The following is a 20,845-nucleotide window of genomic DNA, read 5'->3' as shown; positions in this document are numbered from 1 at the left end:
ACGTTTTGTTTACTGATTGCAAAATACAGACTAAGCAGGTGTGTCTGAGCCAGGTGGGCTGGTTCCTGCCGCCTCCGACAGATCGGTTTGGTGGAAGGGCTCGGGGCTGCCTGCTGGGAACGGGGAGCGGGGTTCGGCCGCGCAGGAGGCTGCTGTGCCCTGGGAGCTGTTGGGGAAGCTGCTGTGCCCTTCCCAGGCTCGTGGTCGGAGCCCCAGCTCACGCGGTGTCAGGGTGCTCAGCTCCCGGGTGGCAGCCCTGACGGGCCCAGGTTTGCTGTGGGGTGGTGAGAGCACCCGGTGGGGGAGTTGTGTGCGTGTGGGTGGGATGAAATCCCCCCTCCGCATCAGTGCAACGTGGGTTAGATCCCTGTGGCTGCCAGAGAGTCAATAGGCACAGGAGAAATCTCGTAAAGAGTCGGGAAATCGCTGCCTTGCTGCCCAGCCGGGAAGCAGCGCGGCAGCAGGCTGCTCCAGCCTTCAGCCCGGCCGGGTGCAGACCCTCCCCGTGGCTCCCCCTCCTCTCCCAGCCCTGTTTGCGTTCATCAGCGCTGCTCCCGCCCAGGATGCGCAGCCATCACCAGCTCCGAGCTGGGATAATGGGCCATGAACGATGAACACCGGGCGGGATCGGCCACACGCCGCCTTTCAGCTCCCAGCTCTCTCCGCGGCGCCTGGCCCCACAGTTTTTGCTCAGTTCACCTGCGCTTTCTCTCCCGGGCAGTGCCAGGGGTTCGTCAGAGGCTCACGAGCAGGCAGGCTGGGATTTTTGTCAGTAAATGTATTCCCTTTTTTTATTTTATTTTTTTTCCCTTTTCCCTTTTCTGCTGAGAGGAGACAAAAAGGCAGCAATGCTCAGAGGCTCTTCCTGAGCGCAGGTGTTAGCATTCAGACCAGTCACTGTATTAAAAGTGAAATGCTTTTTGAATTTACATTTAGATTGAAACAACATATGTCAAAGGTGTCTAATAGCTCGCTGGGATAACTGTGGCCTGATGCTGGGGCGTTTATTGTCGGTTTGTATAATGAGGATAATTTTTCGCATTTGAAATTTAACTATATTGACATAATTATTCCTTTCCTTGAGACAATTGCAGGGTACAGCTACTTTGTGCTTGATTTTAAGAAGGGTAAAAAGGCCCTTTTCCTGCAGCCCACGCCGGCTGACAGCGTGTTACTGCGGGTAGGCGAGCACCAGCGAGTGCCGTGGGTGCCACAGGGCCGGGCGCCCACCGGGGGCTGGCAGCTGTGGATGTGGTCCTGGGGGTCCCAGCCCCCCCCACTCTGCCTCGTCCCCTTGGTGGCCTCCTGCCAGCCCCAGCACCTTCTCTGCGAGGCGCCAAGGCCATGCTGAAAGGCAGGGCACAGAGATCCAGCGGTTTCTCTTCCCCACGTAGTCTCGCTGCAGATCCGTACAAGTCCCTCAGCAGAAAGCATGTGCGGAGCAATCCCAAATTATTCCCCGACTATGAACGGCGCTTCCCTTTGTGTGGTCAGCCCGCGTACCCGCGGTGATGGCGATGGCAATAGTGCTGCCACTGGAAGGAGTCTGTTTTATCAACACCATTGTGCTCGAGCACTGCCCGCTCTCGTTTAGGAGCAGGAACTCTCAGCCCTACGTTCACGCCGCCCCCGGTGGGGCCATGGGCAGGAGTTGCAGGGCCGCGGGGTTTTGCCCCTCACCAGCCGAGGAGCGGGGCTGGGGGCCGGGCGGGCGCACGGCGTGTGCGGGGCTGCCTCCGTGCCAGCCACCGTCAGGTTAACAGCAGCAGAATGGAGGAGAGGAATTAAATGCAGGCAGTGAACTGTATTTAATTGGAGCCGTATCGTGGAGCTGAGGAATTAGTTCAATAGAGGCTCTTATCGGCATGTCTGAAGACTTGGGCTTTTTATCCAGCAGTTGTTTTACTGCCGGCTCTTGCAGTTGCAAATAGCTGAATACAGGCACATCGCTAGCCAAAATTTGGGTTTTGCTCTGTGTGGGGCTGGCTCTGCTCAGGGGCCAGCCTTTCCCCACGTGCCCCCGCCTGAGTACCCAGCATGGGCAGTGTCCCTGCTGGGCAGGGGCAACCCCGCTGCCTCGGAGCAGCTCCGTGGCTGAACTCGGCTTTCCACGCCTCTGCATTGCACGGGCAGGGAGGGAAGCACAAGGCTTGGAAGCACCGAATTTCAGAAAGCTGCTTGGCAGCGTTCAGGTTTTTGCCAGAATTGGTGCCTTTCCAGAAGCAACTGTGATGCAGTACAACCATAACTGGGATCCTTCTTTGCATGTTTTTATGAACTGCAATGCTCTTCCCCTTGGGCCTGGGCGCTCGGTGATACCAGGGCTTTCATTATTTACTCTGACAGTCTGCTGGCTCCTGCACCGTGGCCTGTCGCAGCCTGCGCTGCAAATCATCTCTCACCTTGTCACCACCGAGATGGCGATTTTACAGCTGGCAGCTTCAATCAAGTTGAATTTGCAGCTTGCGCTCTCTCTCTTTTTCTCTCTGCCGTGTGATGGTTTAGAAAACGGCACGAAGACTTCCTCGTAGCCACGCTTGGAAAAGCCTTGCGGTCAGATAGAGGGGGGGATGCTCAGCCCCCGCAGGCTCAGAGGCGGGCGAGCACTGGGTCGGGCATCTCTGGTGTGCCGCGAGGCTGCAGGCGCTGCTGGCCTGCGGAGCTGTCCGGGCTGGGCTGCTTCCCCGCTTCTCCTCCTGCAGTTTAAATTATAAATGAAGCTTCCGTCTTTCTTATAAACTGGCAGTGTTTCTGGAAAGGGCTTTGTTTCTAAGCAGGAGCTTGGTATGTGTGAGCAGGGGGTGCCCCAGGAGCCCCCTGCGGTCTGTGCTCCCACGGTCTCTGACCCCGAGCTGTCCCAGGAGGGTGCCGGAGCCTGGTGCTCCCAGTCCCGGTCCTTTGGGATATTCCACACAGGGGGAGGTGTTACCGTTTGATATCACGTTTAGCCATTTGATGTATTTGGCCTTACATTTGGATTTGGAGCGACACAGCAACGTGCTGAAATCCCCACCTGAGCACAACCCAGCTGCCACGATGTGCGCCCGAACCACTGCGCAGACGTGGTCCCCGCTCACCGCCAGTGCCGAGCATCCCCGCTTGCCAGGAGGGGATACGTGTGTTGAAGCCCACTGCTGTCTTCAAAGATGACTTTATTTCTTGTTCAGGTTTTATACTCAATGCTGAGCTGCAGCACATACGCACACAGGTCTGGTTGTTCAGGAAGACATCGCTGCACTCATGGTCGCTGGCTGCAGAACTTGGTGCTGCGCTGGTGCTGCCGTGCATCTAAAACAAAGCACCCCCCGTGTGGAGATAACTTCAGCTTTCGGCACACTAATTGTTGGGCGCTCCTTACGTCCTGCCCCGAGCTCGTTAGTGTTCGCTCATCATCTTTAGCCTTCTCCGGTGGTGGGGGTGGTGGTCAGTGATGTGGTGGGGGTGTCCCTCGGGGGTGTCCCTTCAGCTTTGCTCGTCCATCCCCGTGTGCAAGACGGCACTCGCGCGTTGGAGGTTTGGCAAGCCGCGGCGCGTGCAGCGGGGTCTGGCGGTGGGTCTGGCGGTCGGGGCTGGCGCTGACCCGCTGCGGTCCCGCAGGAGCAGCAGCTGGCCGAGGTGGCGGCGGCGCGGCAGGGGCTGCAGGCCGACCTGGGCACCGCCATCCGGCGCATCGCCGACCTGCAGCTGGCCCTGGAGGAGCTGCGCGCCAGCGACGAGAGCGACGCCGAGAGGTGAGGCTGCGGGGCCAGGCGGGGAGGGATGCTGCAATGCAGCAAGGGCGATGCTGGGGTGCCGGCGGCTGCAGCCCTGCAGGAGAGGCAGCGTTTTGGCTGAGGGCGTGTTTATGAACAAGTAACTTCACGTTGGTAAAGGGTCTCGTGAAAAAGGTGTCACCCCTGAAATCATCTTGTGTGGCCCAGCTTAAAAGAAGCAGAAAGGATGGAGAAGGCCCCGTTCAGAGCAGCCCCGTTCCCTGCGGGCCTGGCGTGTCGGGGAGGCGCAGAAGTGCCCCCTGCCCCTTCCTGCGGTGGAGAAACCAGCCCTGGCTTCGTGCCTTTCCCTTCCAGGGCTCGGCAGGGCCCGCGGGTGTCCCCAGGCTGCGGTGCCCATGCAGCAGGTGCCCTGGCACTGCATTTATCGATCGGAAAACCTGGGCTTTGTTCAGCCACAGGAGCTGGGGGGGCTGGAGGAATCAATGAGGCTGGGCACATTAGGTGGAAGAATTTACTAGGAAAAAATGGGAAAAGTATTCTATTGAATTTTTCAGCTGTTGTGTCCACAGCCCTCCAATTTTCCCCTCTGCTACACTGCTAAAGGGGCATCATGATAAATGGAGACAAAGTAGATAAATACATTTTTAAAAAATGGCAGAGATGTGCTTGTCATCATGCTGTGAGAAGAGATTTTTCTTTGTGTAGTGATTAAACCAAGGAAGGGTGAGCTAGAAACCATGAGCTCAGAAATTCACTCCTTCACAAACAAAAAAAAAAAAAAAAAAAAAGAAAAGGATTTCCAATACAATTGACACATTACAGAGAGGTGAGAAGCGCTTCCCGGCAGGGACATCCTCAGCTGCCGCGTTTGGGAAACGCGGTGGGTTCTGCTTCACCCTTCAGCAGCGCTCACAATACCTGATGGCACGTCCTGATGGCACGTCCTGATGGCACGTCCTGCAGCCACCATCCCCGCTGCCCCGGCCAGGGTCCCTGCAGTGTCACCAGCCCAGGACCTCTGGGACCCTCTCCCTGGCTCTGGTGGGCACAGCGATGCTTGTCCCCTGCCTGGGGGATGGCTCGGTGACCCCGCTGCTTCCTGCCCATCCTGACCACAGGCACCCCAGCCTGATGCAGCTGCCACGCCTGCTGCAGCAGCCCCCAGCCCTGCGGGGGTGCTGGGGGTGTCTGCAGGGTCCCTGTAGCAGCCCAGAGGTGCGGTGCGGGGAGCAGGACAGGTTTTGAGCCTTGCAGCCTGCTTGACCGGCACAGGAGGCTGTACCCCGGCTCCGCACAGCCCTGCTCCACTGCGTTGGCACCAAGCTCTGACGTGGATCCTCTGGAAAGATTTTGATCTGTGTCTGACCCTGTTGTCCTTTGTTTGCAGTGTGCAGACGGCGCGGGACACGCTCTGCTCCAGGAGGGAGACGTGAGTGAGCCCTCGGAGCTGCTGGCCGCAGGCGTGGTGCCCGCGCAGGGCTGTCGGTGAAGGCTGCGTGTGTGCCACCACGTGCCATCATGTGCCACCACGTGCCCCCGCGTGCCCCACGCTCCTACCCCGTGCGGACGGACTGGCTTCTGTGCCAGCTCCATGTGCCCCACATGCCCCTGACTGCTGCGCTCTCCCCGAGCACTCTGCTTGCGCCTGCTGGGCTGCAGTGGGGCACGTTAGGCTGCTCTGCGGCCTGGGAGGGAAACGGAGTCCCCAAAGGGCTCCATCCAGCCCGCAGCTGGAGCGGGGTTGCATGGGCGGGCAGAGGGAGCTCTGGCCCCAGGGAGTCACCGCTTCCCCCCTCCGGATGGACCGCAGGACCCAGCGGGGTCAGGGACCCCCAGGCCCCCTCCCGGCACTAACAAGGGCTCTCCTCTCTCCTCTTCTCTCCCCGCAGGGATGCCTGCTCCAGCGTCGGCTCCGTTCTGAGCCTGGAGCCTGCAGAAAGCATCCGCTCCTGGCTGGGCTTGGCTGCGGGCTGGTCGTCCCCGACGGGTGGCAGCGTGGCCGGGAGCCTCTCGGCGCAGTCTGTCGGGAGCCGCAGCGCCCAGGGCCCGAGGTAAGGGGCTGCCACGGACACAGCGGGCGGCGGCAGCCTGGGGGGAGCCCCACGCAGCTCTCCTCCGGGGATACCACTAGCGCTGGGTGTCAGCTCCAACGGCTTGCAATGCGCGGAGGGTAGAAAAAGCCAACGCCATGCAGTGAGGCATGGGCTCTCGGGGCTCTGGGTGCTCACTGGGCTGGTGCTGCTTGAGGGCTGGTGTCGGGGTGCGCAGCGCCCTGCAGCGCCGTGCGCGTGGGCAGGGAGCCTGGGGTGTGCGGCATGCAGAGCCCGGCTGGTGGTGGCTGGGGAGCAGGGCTGGGTGTTGCAGTCCCAGTGCGGTGACCAAAGTATTGGGCAATTGGTGACACCAGTGTCCCCTGTGGCTCTGTCCCCATGCAGAGCACAGCCTGGCCCCGGGGCCGGGGGGCTGCTGGCACTGATCTCTCTCCGTAAGCCTTGCAGTCACACACATCTGGTGGCATCTGTTGATTTCACCGTTATTTTCCCTTCCAGCTAAGATGTCTTTAAGGATATTAAGGGGGGAAAAAAATCAATTTGCAAACACTGCTGGTGGATCAGCCCAAACAGTTTAGCAAGAGCCTTATGTTATTAGTTCTTTAATACTTGCTCTGTGAGGAAAATGTATGCCGTCTCACGCAGCACGCCTGAGTTTGGGCCACTTCAGCTGAAGAAATGCTTTGGTTGGCTTAGGGCTTGCAAGGCTCCGTGACCGACATTTGCAATCATTTTTCAAGTCCGAGTATTCTGAAGGTGCTTGCGGGGCAGTGAAGGAGCCCCAAGGGCTGGGGGCAAGCGTGGGTGTCCGCTGTGAGATGGCAGAGGCACTGCCGGGCAGCACGTGGACACTGCCATCAGTTCTTCCTTCTGTGGGTGTCCTGGTGCGGCGTGTAGGTGGCTGCAAGAGGAGGGAGGGGAACCAACGCGGTTTGGTGTGGCAGGTCCCGCGGCGCAGCGAGGAGCACCGCGGCGGCAGGCAGGAGGGAGCGGGGGAACCGCGGGGCTTGAGGTCGCAGCATCAAATCAAGGAAGGTAGTCGCTGCCACGCCAGGATCCGTGAAACGCTAGATGAAAGCCACTACATCAAAAACATGCTTCAAGCAGTAAAATATCCCTTGATGTATTCTCTAGAGGTAATTTAAAGAGGCGATGCAGCCTATTTGAGGATTTGTATGCCATATGCTCACTTTTCGCTACTGAGGAAACAGTATGCATTTATACAGTTTTAATATGAAATATGTTAATTTTTGGTGGCGATGCTGCCGGGCTGTGAGCAAGCTGCAGAGTGGCCCGAGCGCTCGCGTGGCCAAAGCGCTGGGGCTCGGCCCCGCACTGCGCCGCAGCAGGGGTGCGTGGTGGCAGGGGCTCGGCAGGAGCCATCGCAAAGGCTCTTGGTGTCCGCCTGGTGCCCGTCTACTCCGTATCAGTGTGTGGTTTCATGGGGAGAAAAGGCTGGATCCAGGCTGATGCAGCTCTCAGGCTGCCGCTCGTTGCAGACGTTAGCATTAATCTCACTGCTCTGATTCCGGAAAGGTCTGTCCTTGCTGCGTGCTGTGGCTTTGTACAGTAAAATAACTAACTATTGCCAGAATTAATTTTCTGAAGAGCAAGTCCCCTGGCAGCAGATACCTTGAACAGGCTGGAGCAGTCTGCCCAGTGCTGGGAGAAGGCAGAACTTGGAGCAGGGCTGGGAGCGGGGCAGGAGACGGCTGGGAGCCCCAGGGCAGCTGTGCTGCCGTGCCGTGCTGCTCCCCAGCGCCCACCAGCAGCGGTTCCTCTCCATCCCTCAGCACCACTTGGGGTCTGTTGGTCCGAGTGACCCAACCGTGACTGTAAGTGCATGACAGTGAGTCAGGGGTTACGGCTTATATCATGTCTCTGAGCTGAACTGCACTGGATTTATAGTGAAAGGGCAGGTTTGTAGGCTTGGGGATTAATAAAAATTACTTACTGGGCCGACCACGGCCATTGAGAAAGGAAATTTGTACCTAGACCTGGAAATAATGTGACAATCTGGCTCTGTCCTGGGGTCAGTGAAAAGGCAAATTGCAAATCCCAGTGTGGTAGCTGTGTTTGGCTTCGCTAATCTAAGATGGAAACATTAGAGAGGAGGCTGTATGAAATGCAAACAAACAGAAGATGAGACTGGTAGGTAATAAAAACGAGATCAGCAAAACGAGCTCTTCCTTATTAAGATTCCTTTGTCTTACACAAGCACCCAGTAATGAAAAATGAATCTGCCTAGCACTCGCTTCTCTGTAGTACATATGGGATATTTCCTGAACAAACAGCTGTCAAAAGCCAGAGGAAAGAATATAAGGCTATTATCGTCAGCGTAGTGTACAGAAACGAGAGATTTGATTAACATTTTCTTTAATTCTCTGCTATTTAAATGCTTGTACAAAATGTTGGACAGCAGAGCTAAGCCTCAATAAATATGACACACAGCAGAGCTGGATAAACCTTCCATTTTTTATTAGGAAGCAAACTCAGAACTTAATACATTAATCCTGCCTCTCGCCAGGCAGGCCGTGGCTGCGTGGCAGCCGGTCCTGAGGTGCAGGCAGGGGAATTGAAGGGCCTTCAGGCACCTTTAGGTGCTCGCACCCTGCAGCACCCACAGCCCCGCTGTGCCCTGGTGCTGCCGTTATCCCTGCGGGGCTGCCCGGGCGTTGTGGGGCTGGTATTGCCCGGGGAGAGGTGGCAGCTCTGCTCACAGGCTCCAGGCGTCCTTTCCCCTTCTGTTCTCATCCCTGAAACCTGGACCCCAGGTACCAAGGCTGCTGGGATGTGCCGCGCTTGTCTGAAAATGCTGTGGTGTCAAAGCAAATTGTTATATTAAAACTGGGAGCTGTTCCGTAGATGACGGAGTGATGAGAAAATCCTCTTCTGTCAGAAATTAGGCCAATTTCTTCTCCCTCCCTGAAATGGAGTTGTCTTGGCTTTATTTATGAGCTACCAGGAAAAGCATCCGAGCTCCACTTTTATCCCTGGTCATGTGTTGCAGTGCATGTGTGGATTTTATTGTATAAATTATTTCAACTACCATAATTGTAATCATGTTAATTGCTGTGTAATCTTCACTAATTATTGTTGTATGTCATTTGCTTTGGTGTGAATGGCATATTACAGAGCTCCTTTTGGCTCACAGACGCCTCCAGAGTTCTGCATTAGGCCCTGAGCCTTAGGAAAGCCATCTTCCCGGCACTGGGGCGACGAGCAGTGTGTGCTTCGCAGCACGCTCGCCCGTCCTGCCTCCCGCGGTGTTTCCCGCTGCCCCCAAAATGAGGGGGGAGCACCACGAACGGGGGGGGACGCAGGGATGCTGTCCCGAGCCCTAGGAGCTGTTGGTGGCACATCATCAGCCCGTGGTTTGGGATGAGCGGACGGAGGAGGGCTGCCACAGGACAGGGCTGTCGTGCATTTGTGCCTCTTGTTCACAGAAAGTAATTAATAGAAAATGAGGTGTAATTTCAGAGCCTCTGCGACCCCAGGGCACGCAGCAGTGGAGGCTGCAGCCGGATGCTGCGGGCAGAAGCTTGGGGACAAAGCACTGAGGGGTGGGTGGCAGCCAGGAGCTGGGTGCCCAGGGCTTGGGGGTCTCCAGTGGGCACAAAGCTGGGGAGCCCTTGCAAAACAGCCCCCCAGCCTCATCCACGTTCTCCCAGAGAGAAGAATAATGTGATATTCTGGTCCCCAGTATAGACTTTTTGGTGCCCACCCCCCCGGTTTTGGCAGCACTGCTTCCTGTGAGGGAAGCGCTAACAGCTTCTGCTGGAAGGACTCGAGTGTTGTAGGGGCTGGAAAGAAAGAGGAAAAGCGCCACAAGCTGAGAAATCCTGCAGCGCTTTCCCCTCGCACGCTGCATCGCTGCCTGGGGGGGGTCTTCGGCTTCAGCCCTTGTGCTGGCGGCAGGGGTCTGAGCGCGGGGCAGGTGCAGCCCCTGCGCAGGGACCTGGAGCGGCGCTGGCCCCGCCATGGTGCTGGGGCTGGGAGCAGGGCTCCTGCTCGCTGCCTTCGCTCCACTCCGGGCTCTAAGGATCTCCGTAAAAATAGGAACTGCCCATCACGCTGAGCAGGACAATAGATTGCCGAGTGCGAGCTGGCTGTGTTCACAGTCCATTAGTGCTTCTTACCTCCTCACTTCACTTTTATCTCGGTCTTAAAAAACAAAGGAAAATATCGAAGCTGACTGTTTAATTTATGAAAGCCGGCCACGCGGCAGGCAGTTTACAGTACTATTTGGAAACATGGGGAGTGATTGGAGCAATTTCCACACGTATTCTCTCAGAAGGATCACACCAGTTATGTAGGTAGGATGCAATTTAGGATGCTAAAAACCAGCATCACCGAAACGTCTCGAGCCATTAATCAGCCGGCCACTCCAGCGATGTTGGGCGCAGCGGCGCGGTGAGTCCTGGAGGTTGCTGCGTTCCTTCCAGGAGATCAGACCTGTGGTTAATTCGCTCCACGTGGAACAACCGAGCAGTGTGGGGCCGCTGGCGAGCTGTGGGCACGTGGCCCAGCAGGCGCGGGGGACCGAGGGGACCCGCAGCGGCTCCGTTCCCCTCCAGCGGCTGCAATCCCTTCCACTTGGCAGCCGCGGAGTTTGGCTCGGCGTGTAAATGATTTCATGGGTCAGCAGAGCCCGGGCCCAGCTCGTCCCGCGTTGTCGCTGGGATTATCCCCTCTCACCCCGTTCCCATGGCGACGCGAGCCTTTCCCTGGGCAGGATGCTTTTCTCCTGCTGATGGAAAACCTGACTGCTGCTCCCGCACATCGGAGCCTGCTCGCCTCCCGGAGGTGTGTTTGTATTTAGGTTCTGCTGCTTCACCCCGTCCTTCCCTCTCTTTTTTCTCTCCTTTTCGGTGCCAGACACACTTGGACCCAGGAAGCCTTTCCGCCGCAGCCAGGTCCAGGTCCCCCTGGGTGCTTTCTGGCTGAGCGAGGGCCGGGCGGTGCTGAGGGGCTCCCAGCACCGGGCTCAGCCCCTGCCAACCTGCGGTGCTCGTGGGCGCCCGCACTCCTCGTCTCACCGGCACGCGGCTGAGAGCGAGCAGCCTATAGATAGTAACTGGCTATCATTGAGCTAAAATTACACGCTGCGCAGCGCTGCAGAGCGTCTGCTTTATTTCAGACATGCCCTGGCAAAGCAGCCCTTTGCCTTTCCCTGCAGTGGCACAGGCAGAAAATCCGTTTCTTCAGCCCTTCATGCCGGCGTAGGTGATGGGGTGACCGTGCAAAGTGTCTCCTGGGGCTCGGTGTCACTGGTGACACCAAGGCCACGGTGAGTGAAGCCCCCTCCCCATCTCTGTGCATCAGGTCTGCAAGGACAGGGGCAGGCTTGGTGCAGAGCAGCCCTTTCACAGCCCGCAGGCACCAGGATCCGGCCCCTTGAGAAGGAATTCAGCATCCGTGGTGCCTGTGGGGGTGTTCCCCAGCTCCCGTCCCAGCACCGTGCCCGGCATGGGGGGACGTGCCGTGTCACGAGGCGGTGGCGGTGGGTGGTGGTGTTGCCCTTTCTGCTGCTTGACGTCTGCGCTCAGTGCAAGCTGCCAGAGCCATATGTGCCGAGCCGATGCCATTCCCAGGGTAGCACCACGCTCTTGCTTACGACCCCGCGGGCCCGCAGGGGTGAGGGCTGTGTTTCAGGGGCAGAATGGGGGGAATGGCTCGTCGTCGCTGAGCGCACGCAGCACCCCCGCGGTTCCTGCCGTTCGCAGTGCCGCTGCTCGCAGGGTGAGCTTCCAGCCCCGCGCCATCAGGCTCACTTTGACTCACTTCTGACAGCCGCCCTTCAAAGAGCAGATTTTCCCCCAAACTGCGTTTGCTTGGAGAGGAAATGTGTGCTGCTGGGCAGAGAGCTGCCGTGCTGCTCTGCCGGCCCCTGCCCGACCTGGCTCTTCCTCAGAGCCCCTCTTTGCAAAGCAAATCCTGCTCTGACCCCATATGAAAGCAGCTCGTCCCTCAGCTTGTGCTGCCTGTGCTCTGCCTGGGGCCGGGTGTTTGTTCTGCTCCTGCAGTTCCTGGTGGTTTTTCCTTCCCAGAGGAGCGCTGGTGCAACACGACCTGCGGTAATGTTCAGAGGCGTTTAGGTTGCTCTGTGAGTTGTTTTCATAGAATTTGAGAATAATCTTTGGTTTGGGCAGAAATAAAATAAGTCCTGTATTTTGCTATAAGCTGACTAGAAGGAAGGATGTTTGGAGGTGTGTGTTGCTTTGGCAGAGTTGAAGTCGATGATGCCGTACACTTTGTGCCACGGAGTCAGCTGGTTTGGTTTGCTCAGAGTTATTTAAGATAAAATCTTCGGTCACTGCTGAACTTCTCGATGCTGCAATGAGAGTTTATTCGGAGATTACCGTGCAAATATCAGCTTTTTGCCGCTCACGCATGGCCTTGCTGAATGACGTTATGCTTAGTGAAAAACCACGCTGCTTAAACTAACGTGGCTGTCTGTTGTTTAGGGGGAGCAGAGACACGGCAGAGCCAGCAGCCACCCGGCCGGGCTCTTCACTGAGCACCACGAGGTCCGTCGATGCTGGGGACCTGGGGTCGGCTGCGAGTCCTTTACTCGGTGCTAGAAGACGGGAATATGGAAAAACTCCCGCAGACAAAGAGGAGCTGGCGGGCCCAAAGCAGCCAGTGGATAAAGCAGGAACAAGGTCCCCCCTGGTGCCACGGCGGGGGCTCTCGCCCGCCCTGGAGCGGAGGACCCCCAGCCCAGCGTCTCCGCCGGTGCCGAGGAGCGTGCGCTCCCCGCTGCCCAGCGCCTCGGCCGCGCTCTCTGACTACGTGGGGGAGCTGCGCAGGAGAAGGGGAGCGGAGCGGGAGCAGGGGCCGCTGCAGCTGGAGGACGCCTCTGCCCTCCCCATCTACCGCACCACCGGCGCCGCTGCCCTGCGGCGCTGCCGGCTGCAGCCAGAGGTGGCCGAGGCCCCGGGGGACTTGAGCACGGATCAGCCCGGGGCAAGCGGCGGAGCCGGCAGCAGCCTCCTGCGCTCCAGCAGCCTGCGGAGCATGGCCTGGGAGCCGGCGGAGACAGGGGAGCCGGCACGCTCCCCGGTGCTGAAAAGAGCCTCCAAGTTTGGCTCCTGCGACTCCCTTCTGCTCTCCCTGGGCAGCTCCGGCCGCAGCCTGAGCTCGGCAGCCGCGGGGATGGAGGCGCTTGGGGCGCCCCGGCTGAGGCCGTGGAGGAGCTGCCTGGAGCCGTCGGCGGAGGAGGGTGGGGAGGCCGCGGGCTGGGCCTCGCTGGGCTGTCGGAGCGCGCGGTCCAGCCCCGGGCTGGGTGAGGGTCAGGGGGGCGACCCCAGTGGCTGGAAGATGCCCACCCTCAGCTTCGAGAGGAGAACTGGCCCCGACTTGGACGACTTCCTCCCGGCCATCCGGAAATCCCGCTCCACGAGCAGCCTGGCCAAGCCCGGCAGGGACAGACGGGACGGCCACCGGCCCCTGACCGTCCGCTTCGAGGACGAGGCCATCGCGGGTGGCTCGGCTTCCTCCAGGAGCAGGAGCATGGTGCAGCCCGGCCTGGCCCCCGGGGGAGACGCCGGCACCCTCTCCGACTCCTCCTCATCCTCGGGCTCCGTCCGCTCCTCCAGGAGCGCCGACAGCATCAAGCGCCGGCCGCGGAGGCCAGACGGGGAGGGCTGCAGCGGTAAAGGCACCGCCGAAAGCAGCAGGGAGAGCCTCCGAGCGGAGGCAGAAGGGAAGGAGGATGACGTGAGCAGCATCATGAGGAAGTACCTCGGAAAAGAGTGAGGTAACTGCGCCGATCTGTGAGCCTGCACCCAGCCCCTGCTTGCCCCGAGCATGGAGCAGCGATGGCAGGTTCGCCCCCGAGCCGCTGCCCTCCAGCCCACGCTGCCCTGACACCGCGGGGTGCCCACTGTGCTCCCCCGGGCTTCCCAAAACCGCTGTCCCCTAACCCCTGCCACACAACCCCATGGAGACATCCTGCTGTCTGGGAGCTCAGCCCTGTGGCTGTGCTTGTCTGCTGAGCTTGAAATTCGCCTTGCCTCGACACCGAAGGTCACCCCCTCCAGAGGTGGCAGCTTGGCTTTGTCAGGCTCGCGTCTTGTAGTTAGCGATTGTCTCTGACAACCACTTGGATCCAATTTTTGGATTACAACTGACACTTGGAGAATTAGGATTTATTACTGCAATCCAGGTTTGAAAGCAAAGTCCCTAATGAATGCACCACAACTGTAATTAAGTGTTTAAAATAGATTAGAAAAACATTTTGTAAAACCATTGCCTTTAAATGAACTTATTGGGTGTCAAGCTGTGACCAAATTGACTAAGCCAGCACAAGGAGGGAGCATGTGTTAATAAAACATTTCTTTCCAGGAAGCAAAATTTGCATAATGCAATGTCCCACTTAGCACAGCCTCTGTCGCAATAAGCTGCAGTCACCGGCCCCTTACCCGAGTGAGGAGCTGCCACCAGGCAAAACACCGCCCCACGCAAGGGCATCAGATGGGAAACGTAATTTAAACAGGGACTGAAAGTGGCTCCCCAAAAGACATGAGATGGTTTTACAGCTGATTAGACTCTCTTGGTGTTAATTATATTCTGGTTTCTGTGTGCTCCTGGTCTATTCCATGTCACTGCGGGTGCGCTCAGGGTCAGCCACGGGGATGAAGCACTTTTCTTCTCCTGCAGTCGCTCGGCCCCCCGAGGTGTCTCACCCCACTGTACACTGCTCAGAATTAAGCAAAACAGCCAAAGGATGCTTTTGGGGCTGGGTGTGAAACGCAGTGACAGCAGAGCGGAGCATGAGGGCTGGTCAAACCGAGCTGCGTGTTGAAGAGCACGTTGCAGGATCTCTCTCTCTATGTACGTTTTTCTTCTATTTTTAGTTTCCAGAAGCTGAGACTGTATCTGAAGCTTTTATAATTCCATTCGTATGTGAAGCTGGGCATGGCCGTGGTTCCCCAGCCCCTGCCTGCTGGGACATCTCCCCACGTCCCCCTGACACCAAGGACAGCGACGTGGTGCCCGTTGTGAAGGGAGGCTGCCTTCCCGTGTCTGCTTGGTTTTTACACAATAAAGGATTTGCTTCTTTGACCCCAGCCTCCTCTTGCCTTGCCTTTCCCTCGTTCCTACAGGAGACACAGCCTCATTTGTCAGGTGTTTGTGGCACGAAACGGGTACAAGCACAGCTCTCCCCATCAGTGCATGGCTGGAAGGGTCACACCGGCGTGCACAGCCCCGTGCGCCCTTCGGAGCAGCCTTTTTAAGGCAAATTGGGCAGCATTCAGCATTTTGTCTTGCCTTTTGGTTTCCTCACATTCCTTTCTAATTTAAACCAAGCCATTGCAGCAAGAAGCACTTTCCTTGTCACAGATGAATGTGAAGCCTCCGTCTCCGGGTTCACGTCAGCACTTTACTCAGCCTCGCGCGCGCTGTGAGCAGTTTCTCACCCCCAGCCAGCGCCGCAGTGCCAGCAGAGTCTGGGGGATTTGGGTTCAGCCCCCTGGCCCCACAGCCTCAGGGTCTCTCTGCTCACGCTGCTGAAATGAGGGACTCAGAGCCACTGCTTCCCAGCGCCCTGCTGCTCCTAGAAACCCAGCTCCCCCCGCTCTTGGGCACGGCCCAGGTGCTGCAGCAGCCCCGGTGCTGGGGCCAGGCACGTTCATGCAGGAACCGGCCACCAAATCCAGTGCAAAATGATGAGCACCCAGCACCGGGGCGTCCAGCCCTGGTGGGCACCGTCCTGCCTCCCGTCTCTGTTGTCTGACCCGCAATAGTGGGTGGATGAGGTGTCTGCTCGCAGTTTGTTTGTAATCTAAAATTGCTACATGCAAATAACTAAATAATCTGAAAGAGCTACATAAACCACTCATTATTGGTGGAAGCTGCAAAGATGATTCCTTTGACACTGAGCTTTGTGTTTGGAATTACTACAGCACGCTGCTGCGGTGGGGTTGCTGAACATGGAGCTGTTACTATTTAAACGTGCAGAAGGAAAGCAGATTTGTGTGTAATAATATACAGACCTTTTCTTCTTTTTTTTTTTTTTTCTTTCCTTCTGCTTTCGCTTTGCAGGACACAAAGGAAATTACTCTGTTGCTTGAAATGGCTGCACACATCCTTTCACAGGGAAAAATGATGTTTGGACTGGAGCCTTTCAGGCTGAGTCCAGAGAATTGTTTGTCCTTGAGACGCCTGGTGCAGGAGAGGCAGCGACAACGAGCCATCGGCAGCTCTGGCCGGCAATAAATACCGCGCTGTACGGCACGGGGTGTAAAAACGCCTGTTAGCCACGCGCTCCCCGTAGCACAGGAGACAAGTAACCGATGGCCGGAGCAGTCGGGTTCAGCAGCGCGGCAGTTTATGGCCCGCAGCAGGAGGGCAGGAGCCATTCGCTTCGCCCCTGTATTTCAGCCACCTGTGCAGCTTTGGGAGGGCCGCGTGTCCCCACACCGTGGGCTGCTTTGTGCCACCCAGCGTGGGGCTCCTCTTCGCCCCTGGGCTCGGGGACTGCCCGGTGCCGTCAGCCTCAGCCGGGGTCACTGCCAGCCCCGCTGCCTCCCCACCGCGCGTGCAGACGTGGGGGGAACGGCTGCACATCAGCCAGAGCAGCGCCAAGCAGCAGAGGCCGCCAAGTTTCTAATTAATGTAATTAAAGCACGCGCTTTGCTTCCAATGGACGTGCTTCCTGCAAGCATCCATCAGGGAAATGAGCTCCGTGAAGAGCTCCTTCCTTTGTGAGCCGCTCGTATTTCAGGACTGGCAGTGTCCAAACCCATCCTGCTGCTGACTGCAGCAGTAATGGGTGCAGTGACGGGTGCTGGACCCGGCTGGTCCTGTGCTGTCAGCCTCTCCTCAGCGCGTCCCCCCCCGTAACTGCTGGGTAACAACACAGGCAGGGCAGGCTCGTGCCCTGCTCCATGCAGCGCCCAGCCTGGCTGGGGCTGGCCCCTGGGTCCCCATCCTCCCCCTGCCCCCATTGCCCCCCAGACCCCAAGCACCTCCGTGCAGAAGCAGCAGGAGCAGGTGCTGGGTGCAGGGCGATGCTTCGTGGCCCCCGCCAATGTTCTTAGGGGAGTCAGGATCTACATTTCTAACACTTGCTAATATATGGGCGGAGTGTGTAAGCTGCTGATCGAACAAATAAGCTGCTTTTCCCCGTGCCTGCATCCCGCCCCCACTGAAATCTCTCCGCTTTGATTCCTAACACTGTTACTGTGATCACAAAGGGGCATCTCCTCGCCTTGCCATGGCCACTGGGGCCTGGGAAGGGAACACTCGGAGCTGCCAGGCTTGTCCTGCTCGCTGGTGGCCCCATGAGCCACGAGGAGGGGCTGGGGGCATCCCCCCCAGCCGGGTGGCTGCCAGCTCTCCCAGCGCCGCCTCCCACCCGCGTGCCACCGGATTCAATTTCACGCCTATTGGATGCACTGAGTTAATACCGAATTGCTGCGTGCACAGAGCCTCTCTGCCAGTTAAACGTGTCCCTTCCAAAAGGGAGATATAATTGAACTTATTCCTCCTGCAGGCAGTTCAACAGGCATGGAAACCTCCTCTTTCTACCCTAAATGTCTGCCATTGTAGCCGGTCTTGCGCTCCAGGGCCCTGCTCCTTGGCAGCTCTGGCAGCAGCCAAGCCCCCATCCCTTACAGCAATTTATTGGTAGCCATCAAACGGGCTTGGGAATTTGCTTTGCAATGAGGTGGGGGCATGGCTGGGTTGATGTGGCACAGCTGGGTGGGAAACAAGCGTAGCCTGGGCCCTCCGAAGCGGTGTGGCCGTGGCCATCCTTCCTCCGAGCACGCATCCGCCTGGTAGCATGGGGATGCTGCCCCCACATCACCCCGTGGATGGTGTCCCCGCACCGTGTGGGGTGCTGAGAGTGGCTCAGTCCCTGCAGGGTCCCCCCTGCTCCCGGGACGAGGCTGTCTGGGGGCGGCAGGACGCATGCACCCCGTAGGGCTCCCCGCTGCTCGCCTTGCTCCGTGCGTCGGGGCTGAGCTGCCGGCAGATTTCGGGCCATCTGTCAGACGGGTTTTGTTGTGCCAGGGCTAGGGCTGACCGTCACCCTGCCCGAAGCCCTGCTAGATCTGCTGCATCAGCGTGAGCCAGCCCTTCCCCTCCTGCAGTGCTGGTGGCAGCGGCGCACGGAGCTCCAGAGGGGCTCCCGGCCACCCCAGCAGAGCCCGGTGCGCTTGGGGAATATTTAAACCCTGCCACGTGCTCGCATCCTGCTGCCTTGTGCGTGCTGGCCGGGCTGCAAGCAGGAGGGCAATTCCCTTGGGGCTGGGGCTGGGTCTGTCTGTGTGTGTCTCAACTTGGAAGGTCCAGAATGTGCCGTGCGTATTGAACGAATGACATGTAGTGTATGCATTGCAGAGGTGCTTGGTGTGTCATCAGAAGGCTGGTACATTAGGAAAAAAACAGTGTGATTATCTTTGTGCCATTTTCCAGTTCTCACTAAAGGCAGTTTTGCTTGAACTGTGCTGCTGTTATAATTGATTTTTATTTATTTATTTATTTTTCAATGTAGTGCCATGCAGGACTTTCCCATGGGTACCCAGGGAGAGAATGTTTACCATCCCCTCACCGATACGCATCCTTGCTCATTGAGCAAAATCACTGCAGGCTGCAAAGCGAACTCAATACCGTTATGTTTCGCCAGGCAGTTAGAGGTCATTCCTAATAACTTGCATTGTGCTAATGAACGTGTGTGCTGACTACTTTACTACTTTATGCTGTGAGGCCTGAGAGCAGGGCATGGTCCCTCCTCCAGTGCCCGGATGGGGCCGGGGGAGGCGAGGGGTGCGCAGCACCGACCTGGGCTTGCACGGCTTTCGGGGGGCGTGGGGGGGGTCAGAGTGGCAGCGCCCTGACCTGCACCCTGCAGTTCTTTGGATACTGCTGGTGCCACGATCCGGCCTCAAAGCGGGTCCTATACTCACCAGGGAACAGGGCATAGCTGTGCAAGAAGTGTGCGTGCAAGAAGTGCCAGAGGCAGCCCCCGCCGCTGGGCTCCCCACTGCTAAACCAGGTGGGCACCCATGTGAGGGGCACTGCCGACCTCGTGCTGCCTTGGGGCGCAGCCGAGGGGCGCTGGTCCCAGCACACTGGCCACGGCTCTCGTGGAGAAGTGCTGTTTTTCCACAGCTCGCTGTCAAGCTGCTCGTCTGAGTTGAAAGTGCTGTATTTCTTTGAATTGCAGCTCTGGAAGAACAGCCAGAGCTTAATTACAGCAAAAGGTCCTTGTGCTGGTGCAGCACATTGCAAACCAGCTGGTGAGAAAAGTTTCCACAATAGGAACCTTTCCAGAGTAACGTCCTGGCATTAGGGGGCCCTGGAAGAGATGGAGATTTTTAAAGGGAAGAAGAAAAACAGCAGAAGAAAATAACTACCCCGAGGTTCATTTGCATTCCTATTGCGGAGCGTCAGCATTGCGATACAAATTCAATCCACCCAGACATCACTTATAGGAACAACTGCAAAATCCAAAACTGGGGCAAACTGTTGATGCTGAAAATGTTTTTTAAAATGAATATTAATGTTCTCTTCTGCGGGGCTGCTGGCTCGAGAGGCTGAGGCAGAACTGTGCCTTGGGAAATGGCCCCGTGGAGATCGCTGTACCCTGCAGCTGTGAGAGGAGACGATCACACTTCTGCTGTGTTTTGCTGTCACATTAAAAATAGCTCAAAGTCTTGTTACTGGAAGAGAGAGATCGTGGGGTTTGGTACCTGTCCACTTTCATTACTTTCCAGCAGCACAAGCTTTGTCTGCTGCCACCCAACAGGACAAAACCGTCCTGCTCTGCACAAGTTCCCCAGCTCTCCTCTCGCCAAGGTGGGGTCTGCTTGGAGCTGGCGGGCACGGCGCTGCAGGAGAGGGGTCGTGCAGGGGGGGTGCAGGAGCCCCCAGGGACCTGGGGCTGCCCTGGCCCTGCTGTGCCCAGGGAGCCTGGAGGGGGTCGGGGAGCCTGGGGAGGGGGGAGCCGGGTTGGCATCCGGGGATAAGGGGCTCTGAGCTGAAAATGTGGGCATGTGCTTCATGGAAAGTGCCAGGAAAGCAACATTTGGAGGTTAAGGCATGGCAGAAAACAGACAGATTTTTCCATGTGAAATTCAGTGAAAAGATGACTGCCAGTTTCACGGAGCGCAAGCTGTGCGGCTTTGATAATTAATTAATATTTACAGAGGGCTTTGGGCTCTTCAGATGAAAGGTGTCGAGCATTATTACCTGATAGATGGCTGGTGACAAAGCCAGAGGATGGGCGTGCACGGGACGGGAAGCCACAGGTCACAGCGAGCATCTGACATCCCCGACCGCTGGCCAGGCAGCGGGGCAGCAGCAGCAGCCCCCACGCTCAGCAAGGTGGTGCTCAGCAGCCCCGCAAGCCCCGGGATGGAGCCGGCCCTCCTCTCCGCCGGGGCTGAGCCGTGCACCCTTGAAACGGTTTTGCATCAACGTTGCCAATTGCGGTTTTGAGCCCAAAACACCCCACAAATTAAATTATTTATTCATGTGAAATGTGCTTACAATTACAAAAGGGATTCACTTAATTGAAAGTGCAGCCAGCGTTTTAATAAAACTATAAAAGGGTGAAACGTGCATAAATGGAGGAAAAGTGTTTAATCTCAGAGAGATTGCTTGATGCTAGAGAGTGCGTTTCGCTCCCAATATAGCTAAGCAAATAATACTGAGATCCCACGAGCAAAGAGATATTTTTATCTTTTTGCTCAAGCCCTAGGTTTAAATTTGACATTATAATTGTGAATTATGTTAGTTCATTACCATAGCTACAGGAGGCTTTGGCCAGCCAGCGGCTCGCCTTGCTGATGTCTGTCACATGCCGGTGCCGTGCGCCGTCCTGCCCCTGCAGCTGGGGACGAGGGACAAGGGATGAGGGACACCCCAAGGGACACAGCGAAGGGAGCTGCTGGGCGCCTTTAGCTGTGCCTGGTGCCCCAGCACGGTGCTCTCCCCTCTCGTCGGGGCTGTTCTTAGGAAGGGGCTGGGGGAACCCAGGACCCACGCTCGCTTCCCAGCCAGCAGGTGCTGCCGTGGCCGCACTGAGATGTGGGGACAGGATGGGAGCCGCTGGTCTGGGTGCTC

General features: G+C 57.6%; 1 protein-coding gene across 1 annotated transcript in view; it reads left to right on the top strand.

Annotated features, from left to right (window-relative positions):
• MYO18B (myosin XVIIIB) overlaps positions 1 to 14,831 on the top strand; it is a gene marked incomplete at its 5' end in the record, with an annotated part of 62,461 nt that extends 47,630 nt beyond the window's left edge. Inside the window, 5 exon segments of the mRNA XM_083803740.1 lie at positions 3,598 to 3,731; positions 5,101 to 5,142; positions 5,603 to 5,764; positions 12,232 to 13,526; positions 14,626 to 14,831. Of these exon segments, the coding sequence (XP_083659866.1) occupies positions 3,598 to 3,731; positions 5,101 to 5,142; positions 5,603 to 5,764; positions 12,232 to 13,525 (1,632 nt within the window). The 3' untranslated portion in view covers position 13,526; positions 14,626 to 14,831.
• Positions 14,832 to 20,845: the final 6,014 nt, after the last annotated feature.

Source organism: Anser anser (assembly GCF_964211835.1).
Source record: "Anser anser genome assembly, chromosome: 18".
NCBI classification, from domain to species: domain Eukaryota; kingdom Metazoa; phylum Chordata; class Aves; order Anseriformes; family Anatidae; genus Anser; species Anser anser.
This window is presented reverse-complemented; position numbering and strand designations above follow the sequence as displayed.